Source organism: Plasmopara halstedii, assembly GCF_900000015.1.
Source record: "Plasmopara halstedii genome assembly, contig: Scaffold_614, whole genome shotgun sequence".
Lineage (NCBI taxonomy): Eukaryota > Oomycota > Peronosporomycetes > Peronosporales > Peronosporaceae > Plasmopara > Plasmopara halstedii.
This window is the reverse complement of record NW_020187532.1, coordinates 2,604,455-2,613,656: the sequence shown is the minus strand read 5'-3', so window position 1 is coordinate 2,613,656 and position 9,202 is coordinate 2,604,455. Positions and strand designations below refer to the sequence as shown.

At 44.8% G+C, this 9,202-nt stretch overlaps 2 protein-coding genes across 2 annotated transcripts; one reads left to right on the top strand and one right to left on the bottom strand.

Annotated features, from left to right (window-relative positions):
* Positions 1 to 1,080: 1,080 nt before the first annotated feature.
* On the bottom strand, positions 1,081 to 2,103 carry PHALS_12503 (dynein light chain; the record flags this gene model as incomplete). The annotated part of the gene is made up of 1 exon (XM_024728064.1): positions 1,081 to 2,103. One exon carries the CDS (start codon positions 2,101 to 2,103, stop codon positions 1,081 to 1,083), a length of 1,023 nt encoding a protein of 340 aa, XP_024578578.1.
* Positions 2,104 to 7,691: 5,588 nt separating this feature from the next.
* PHALS_12502 (hypothetical protein F443_20714) lies at positions 7,692 to 8,033 on the top strand (the record flags this gene model as incomplete). Its single annotated transcript, XM_024728063.1, has 1 exon — positions 7,692 to 8,033. One exon carries the CDS (start codon positions 7,692 to 7,694, stop codon positions 8,031 to 8,033), a length of 342 nt encoding a protein of 113 aa, XP_024578577.1.
* Positions 8,034 to 9,202: the final 1,169 nt, after the last annotated feature.

The following is a 9,202-nucleotide window of genomic DNA, read 5'->3' as shown; positions in this document are numbered from 1 at the left end:
AAGTGCGCACAAACCGTACCGGATCAATTGGCGTATTTAAGCGGGAGTCTACTGTAATAGAACTTTCGTAAAGCCTCGTAAATACCGATATTAGGGTACTTATGAGTATTCATAGTTTACTCTAAGTAGTGTTGTAAAATAATATACAATTGTATAAAATGTGTAAGTGTCACATTAAACCCTCAATCGCTATTCTAAGATCACCGAATCTGAGCTTTGAAGTTAGGAGGAGCAGCTTTTGGACAAATGCGGTGGATGGGTGAGAGGCTCGGAGTGTCGCGTACGACTTTCAAGTACAAGGGCCTCTGCATTATAGCAGAACAAGCAGATATGTATTTATCTGGCCTAAACAAATTTAATCAAAGGAGTAGGGTTCCAGGACGACATGTGCTTAAACTCAAAAAATGTATTGTGCCGAATATAAAAAATTTCGTCGAAAATTGTGAGCAAACATTTCATTCCTGGCCAAATAGACAATGAGAAGAAGTCACAAAAGTGCGTCAAACTATTTTATTTCTTGCGAAAAGATAAGTCGTATCTCTTCTAAGCTTTTTGTCCCACGCTCCAAAAACACTCTGACTGCCGCGTGAAGGTTCAGTCCATAAAAAAGATTTCCAAGGGCATGTTTATACCACCGTGTCATAGTATCATTAGAAGCAAAAATAAAGGCTACTTTTTGGTACTATTTAGTTTTATGACCACAACTTAAGCCTATTAGAACAAACCGCCGTCGTAGCTAGTGTCATGTGAAAGCGCCTATGCTTTCATATGTTCATGAACTTCATTTATGCGATGCAGCCGTTTCTTTCAGACTCTCTGTGAGGGTTGGGCTATCAAAATTTTCATGGCAAATTATATTAAAAATGTCGCTACAGTATTATATAAAAATTAACAATGGTAGAATTACAGTAATCGAGACCATCAATTTGGTGTAAATTAAGTGATAATTATTACCTTTCAAATAATTTAGCTCGTTATGTAGGAAGGAGGAAGGGTCCTAGTCTCCCTTTCAAACTCTATCGCACTGCTGTATGAAGTACAGCAGTGCGATAGAGTTTGTTCGTCGTCTGGCCTAATAACTCAGCAATTCTTTAGTGCATTTAACCACATGGTCGCATCAGCGTCATGATCGGCGTACACAAAGAGCTCCTTGCGATTCTCCAATCGAATGCATAAACCATGGGAATGACCATTCCATCGCACTGCTGTTATAACTTGCAGCGGCTTGTCAGCTTCCATTGGTTCTGAATTCCGTAATGTGCGATTTCGTCGTATTGTGAGCTGTCCATTTGTGAGCTTCATAAAACGCTTTTTCCAGGTTGAAAAGAGTCCTGTGCGCATATAGAGATAGCCCTGCATATCACTGCTCGGCGCATCATCGTCATCTTCGCTGCTTAGTACACTTAACGCCGTGTCCATCTTTGGTGAGCCGCCATCCGTACTTTGTGTTAAAAGTTCGCTGACCATAGTCCCACGAATCGTTTCCGCCATGCCACGCATTAATGGCGCTTCTTCGAGCACCTTGAGCCACTGCTCGCGTGAAGCTTGATCGCCTGCTTGAGCGTAGAGCACACGTCCACTAGAGCTAGTAATCTTGAGACCAAATGTCGTCATGTCTGAAAATTCGGCCTTGGCGACGCGTAGACCGCCTCTAATTGGCAAATCAAGGCACTGAGTGCCCCCACCTAGCACGTCTGAGGCGATAACACAACACTGTTTGTAGTATGTGAGTGCAACGCCATTTAGTAGAAAAAATCGCTTTTTCCATGTCTTAAACGAATGTCCACGCTTCCAAAGCCATCCGTAGAATACAGAGCCTTTGAGGTCTTGCGTAGGAATGTTCATTAAAGTGAGGCGGTCCGTTAACGAGAGAGAGGCTCTAGACGTCGTCATAGACGATGTGGACGACTGTGTCTGTGATAGCGGAGAATGTGCGAGCTTGCGCTTATTTCCCCCATACATACTAATTCGATGATGGTTATGCCGCATGCTTGGGTGATCGTATGGTGTCACAGGTGAAACGTTGTCACCCAGGATGGGGAACTCGGAAGTGTTGATGTCAACGAATGTGTCTTTAACGACACTACTCTCATTCCGGTCCATCATACGATGCGATAGGCGTAACGGAGCTGAAGAGGATCTGCAGCTTGGTACCGGTACGTCCAGCAAGATTGTGAATGTATTCGATCGAACTTTGGTGATGAGGGGAAAAAGTAGACTGGTCTGAACTCAACCACGATTCAAGCAGCTGTTTCGCGTAAATGGAGCAAGCAGGTTGTGACTCGATCGAGTACTTTTCGAAGAAAATCTCTTTATATCTAGTTATTCTACTAGATGAGGCAGTCTTGATATTACAACGATCTTACACTTTTGATATGTCCATTTGATTAACTTAAGCAAGCATCTTAACAAGATTAATGATAAAGATGAGCGCACTCCCACAGTCTGTACAAATTAGCGCTTGAAGTAATCGTACATTTGTCAAAGCGAGCACAACTCGTTCGACGCACGTTACATCGCGGTTTTAATCGTGGAGACACACTAGCAACGAACTGACGTAGTTAGCAGAAACTGCAAAAAACGACATATCTAGTACAACGGAATAGGCTCACGGTTTCGATTTCGAAAAAATTTATCTTTTCGCTAATGGTATGGAGTAATGTTTTTATCGGAATGTAAATCGCGCGCTGCAATCACGATGCTATGCCAACGTGCCTCACAGAAAAATGGCACGCGGTCTTACGTAACTCGCATCCACTGGGTCACAGGATGGTACACATAGCAACATTGAATCTTGAATTCGGGAGTTTAATGGAGAAAGTGATCATTCGCGATGGATTTTTTTCCACGTTTCGTCGCTTAAAACTTCTAGCGAGATGAGCCACCTGTCAAATAACATCAATCTTCTGCGACTCGTCAACATGTAGCAGCTACATGTAATACACATGTCTCGTGGTCGTAATCCAATGGATACGTGAACATAGCTCAACTTTTTCGAATACTCAACTAACTGGCTCTGACTTCTCGAAGCTTTTTCTCTAAGATTATATAGTAACATATCAAAGTAAAATTTATATATGCAGTGCCTTGGTAAGCATATAGAGAAGCACATTAGACATTTATAAGCATCGTTTTTTAAATTTCGAAGTACTTGAGTCTGATTGAATGTCATCACTAATGGCGCTATAAACCATATGATTTTGAACTGTATAAGCTTAATCCGGAAGAGAGCCATTACGGGGAGAGGAGTACAACATTGGTGACGACATAGCTAACGACTCTTGTAGAATAATCAGTACAGGAATAGCCATGCGATTCTGAAAAAAATAGAATTTTACATGTTCTGAGCTGAGAATATTTTTTTTGAAAAAACTGATTATTCAGCTTGTAGATAATTTTTTCATGAAACGCAAATTATTGTGAGGTACTAGTGATATATTACTGCCATATGTTAAAGATATGATGATGTGACACATACAAAAGTCTTGAAGTCGCCTGTTTTTATAGCTTTGCTGGAAAAATTGCTGTTTTTTATGTACAGTACATGGACGGACGCCTTTGTTACACAAACAGATCATTAAATGAACGTATTGACCATAAGGAACGATGTAATGTTTGTGCCTTACTTCAACCACATTCTTTATATAAACGAGTCCATAAAACGAAGTTAGCGACAGAAGTATTAGCTGTGTCTCTCCTTATTCGATACTTTCTCACTTCGGACAGAGAATACCTCACAAAAATTTAGGCTTATTTGTTGTGTACATTTCATCAAAATTGACTGTTTCGACACTTGTACAGTCAAGATTGCCGAACGAATTAATGAGTTATTTCTGAAATTATGCTCTAACAAGACTTGACGAGCTAAAACGGACATTTTTCACTAGATATGGAGTGGCCTAGTGTCCTATTACTGTCTTCGACAGCAGTCTCAGTGTACATACCGTATCAATTAGTATGTACACATACTCGGATCTGTACAGCGCTAAAGATCCTGATACCAAGGTCCCATTGTGATGTACAAGGCACCTGAAAATTCAAATAGCCTCATGAAAAACGTTTACTAGGGTTTAAATCTTAGGGTTAGTAACACGTAAATGATGGTATAACTTTTACTTGATTCGTATTCAAAAAAATACACTCTATAGAACGGGGTTGTCGTGTACCTTGCACTGAGAAAGCTTTGACGCAGAGACTTTGCGGAAAGAATGCACAAAGGTCGGATTTGTACGCTTTGACCAAGAATGGAACTAAGATCCTTTAGAGTGATTTTTGACCGAAGTTGCTCTGCTATTTTAAGAGAGACATATACTGATGAGTCATTCAGTCAAATCAATATTAAGTTAAACTACCTGGAAAAATTGCTTGGAGCAAGCCACGTCGCACGGACGTCTGCAGCATGGAGTTGCTCTGTCTTCATTATTACCAAATCCTTGGACAACTCGGAAAGTTTTGGGCCATCACACAGACGTATAGGGCATACTTTGTACATTGTAATAAAGTGTATGATGTAGATTTGCACAGAAGTGTAATGCGCACGTACAAAGTAGGATTGTACCTACTCCGTTACACCAATATTGACAATACTGGGGCACGCTTTTATGAGTCATATGAGACGAAACGCTCAACAAGAACCCACTGGGCTTGGAATTTCACTTGACTCCTTGCACCCTATGGCACTGATCCTCAGCGCATACTTCACACCAAAAGTCAGCGCAAACATCTGGAAAAAAAAATGAGTTCTTTGCAGCTGCCTTCTAATAAGATCGATTGTAGCAGCCCTCGAGTCCTGACCTGACACCTTCACTCTCAACGAGATGCATACCGCAGGGCCGCGCACTGAAAAGAAGCGTCTTTTACTTCATTTCTTTTCTTTATGAGTTCTGCATAATCCATGCTAATTCCCTTCGGCAGAAAGTGGTGTGGTACTCAGCCGCAGAAACCATGAAGACAGCCAGATCGGCACCTATTCCTGGCTTAGAGACTCCAGCTTGCCCGTCAGCAAGCTTGCAACGATTATTGCAGTTTAAATCACATCGCGAGTATGAATTGAATCCATCAAATTCCCCCCACACCGGAGTAGGGCTCTTAAACGCCAATGCGTCCCAGTCTTCTGCACATACAGAGTGCAAAAGAGCCGCTCACAAGCCGCGTTGTGAGCTGACCCCCAGATCACCATTGCTTGGAGTATCACGCTTGCTCTTGAAGTAACAGTTGTCAGATTAGTCCGTATCCACTATGGGGACCGTACATCGGTGGCGAACGCGACGAAAAGTGTCAAACTCACTCGCTTATCGGGTAGGAATACATGAAGCCTAATCGTTCATCACCATTACAAGCCAAGTTAAGTGAAGCAAAATCCCTACTTGATCGGGATAAAATGCTTGATTTTGCGAAGTAAACCATGTGACGTGGGCATCGAGGTAGAAATTCATTGTTGAAACTATTCCTGCTCATCTCCATGCGACGATTGTTACAGCTACTGAAACTAATCTCTACGCAATACATGACGATTGAGACCGAGGGTGTGCCAGGACATAAACTTTGACGACGCCTGGGCAATCTTGCCGAAACGTGATCTCAAATTACCACATATTTTAAGACTAAGGGTAAGTGACGCTTCACTCTCGCCGACCCACTTACCGTTCCATAAGGTACCGGACCAACCCCTGCTCATCGAGCAGGGCTGGTGGAGGACAATTTTTCGTGACTGGTCTTGTGACCTCCTTTAGTTTTGGCGATACATCAAATCTCTCCGTGAGTCTCGGCGTGCGGTCTATTCCTAGGAAGTTAGTATTCATTATATGTGCTCGTCAAGCTTATCCATATTACTGAATGGCTTGATGTACCCCTAACGGTTTAAGACCGTATCTCTGTCCTATAGCAGAGGATATGCATTTTACTGGGATAGTGGAGACGCTGATCCATTGCCAACAGAGCTATTTACATTTAAGTAGCTTTCAATAACAGAATTGCAATATGGCATCGGCAAGCCGCGTAGAAAACAGGTTATGTCTGCATTCTGTTCGGGAGAATTAAATCCAATTCTTCTTTTCCTACCACCGTGAACGGCCCGATATAACGTGGACGCAGCTCAGTCCTGCCAACTTTGCCTTATGTGTGCGTGTGTGTTGCTAGCCAAACCAGCGGTGACAATGAAATTAAGCTGATGATGCACGCATTGCGTTGATCACCAAATATTAGGGTAATAGGAGTAATTCGTACCAGCAACACGGTCTTTCTGCGTACCTCAAAGGATACACTCAAAATCGCGGTCTAAAAATTTCACCAAAGTATCTGTTTACGAATAACCAGTGGTGACGTGCCCAATCTGGTTTTAGTAGCTTTATAAATCTTGCCAAAGCTTCGTTGTGATAGCAAGGGCTCGATCGGGCACAACAGATATCAGCAAGCCATGTTCGTGAATAATCTTCATTCAGGAAAAGCCTGTCTATATTATCAACTACTTGTACTGGTGTTACTAACAGTAGCACGGAAACATTTTTTACGGCCCACAGAAATCACAGCATCTGTATTTGAAGCTGAGGCTTTTTCAAATACAAGAAATGAGCTCCAGTCCGATAGAATGCATACAGATTACCTGAACTGGCAGACTGACCAAAGGCACACAGGCATGTGACGAGGATTAAACCTGTTAATACGTTTTACACATCCACACATATGCGCTTATCTAATTATAGGTGCTGGGCCACTAGCACATTATGCTCATCAAGTCACGTGACCTCTCTTCCGAGGTGGCCAATTTCATGTGCCTAGAACAGTTCTCAGTACTTGCACTCCAAATCGTGAACTATATCATAGGGTGAGTCATTGGTGAATAAAACAATCATTGAGACATTGTAAAAAGGCGCAAACGTACAATTGATCAATAAAATGCTATCCAAACCTCCTCGCTTACAAACCTTCCAACAGTGCAACAAATGCCGTACGTTGTGTGTGTCATCTCATCAATACTCGATATCGCCATCAAGATATGCGACATTCTATAGTAGGGCTAACGCGAAAGTGCATCTACCACTACATCGAGCCGATCCGGCTTGATCTTATCTCGAGCTACGTGTTCGATAAACAATATTACTTTGCCATCATCTGCTCGATATATCACTGCGCGCATGGACGCATGATCTATATTAATCAAGAACGGCGTATAGTCAATTAAGGCAAGAGCATGTCTAATAGCGATTGGCTCTTTGTAAAAAACGGGCAGTTTCCTCGGCCATTTTGGGCTAGTGATTGTTGAAATGGCGCCGCGTAATGAGATCTGGCCGAGCCTAGGACTCATTGATTGATGACGTGAAGGTGATCAATGGTCTGGAGGGCGCATGGGGCACGCGCATAAGCTTGGCGAAGATAGGAAGCTGACTCGACGGGATCGGCGATTCACGTATGGCAAGATCTGATTGGGAGATAATGGAGTGAGTGCTGGATGTGATTAAGTCTCATCCGAAACTTCCCCCGCGACCATTCATCTTGTCGGGGCGTCGCAGGAAGAAGCTCGAGGGCGGCTGCTGCAGAGGCACAGGGAACAAGAAGGGCGCACAGGAAGGTAGCTATGGACATGTAGGAAGGGTAGATTGTGTAGCTGCTAACTAATTCACTTTGGCATTTTCCTTCCACTATTCAACAGATTAACAGCCGCACAAGTTTCTCAAGCTCAAGACGCCGCCTCGATGTCAACGAAGAAGGCCGAAGTTCTTCTGGGAAGCGACAACTACTTTCACTGGGAGTTCGCCATGCGCATGAAGCTGGCGAGGAAGGGACTGTTGGCTCATGTGCAGACGGTGAAGCCGGAAGCAGAGATGACAGAGGCGTGGCTGCTGAACGACATGAAGGCGCTTGGTTTAATCGCCCAGTGCGTGTTGTTGGAGCACCAGACGAAGATTCGCTCGCCAGACGAAGATTCGCTCGGTGACCTCGGCGACCTCGGCGATTCAAGCATGGGGAACTCCGCGGGAGCTCTACAACCGGACCACGATGCACAACCGTGTGATGATGCCTCACCGACTCCATGAGTTCAAGATGGAGGAAGGGGCGACGATGGCGAAGCACCTCGACGAATTCGACGAGCTCATCGTGGGTCTCCAATCGCACGGCAAACCACTGGACGATGCCCGTCAGTTGGTTATATTGCTGCGCAGCCTGCGCAGCAAGTTCGAGTTGATCTTGTCGATCATCGAGAAAAATAAGGACATCACTCTGCTCGAGGTGAAGAAGAAGTTGCACAAGGAGTACGAGCGACTGGAAAAGAAAGAAAACGTCGGAGCGCGCGTTGAAGGTCACTTCGGATTGTGGCAGGGGCAAGAACGGCAAGTTTGTCAAACGCGGCAGGAACAATGATCACAAGGGTAACGTCCGAACAAGGTCGACAGAAGTGACGATGGTGCAGTATTCGCGGTCAGCGAATTAAGCCCAGTGAATGAGTCAGAAGACTCAGTGATCAACAGTGCCATGGCTGATAATGCACTCGCTGTTGGCAAGGATCGATCGCCGAGCTAGATGATCGACAGTGGTGCGACGTCACACATGACGCCGTACCGGGACGACCTATTTGAGTACGAGGTCGTGAGTACGAACAACGAGGTGACCATTGCTGATGGTAAGAAGCTGCGCGTGGCGGGAACCGGGTCGGTGCGCTTGAAGGGCATCGACGGCAAGCACATTCGGATAATAGGGGTACTCCACATTTCTGGCCTCGACCGCCGACTGCTGTCGGTGGGGAAGTTGGCAGGACGCGGGTCGAGCGTCGAGTTCCAACGGGATTCGTGTGATATCTGGGGCAAGTCGAGTGCGATTGCCGCAAGGCCTACGTGTTGGACTGTCAGCAAGAAATAGCGCGATTCGTCCAGTACAAGGGCTCAGTGAATCAATGGGAGCTGTGGCATGCTCGCATGGGGCATCCCAATGAGAACGCGTATGCGATGACGCACCGCGCAACGACTGGGATGCCAGTTGTCAAGCAAGAGGTCAAGACTTTATGCGATGGCTGCATGAAGAAAAAGCTAACGGTGGCACATTTTCCGTCAAGATCGCTGACCAAGTCATCACGTGTACTGGAGCTAGTACAGACGGACGCGATGGGACCCATGAAGACGAAGTCGAAGGGTGGAGCAAAGTACGTGCTCACCTTCGTGGACGACCACTCGAGGGTTGTGGTCGAGTACTTCCTCAAGAAGAAGAGTGG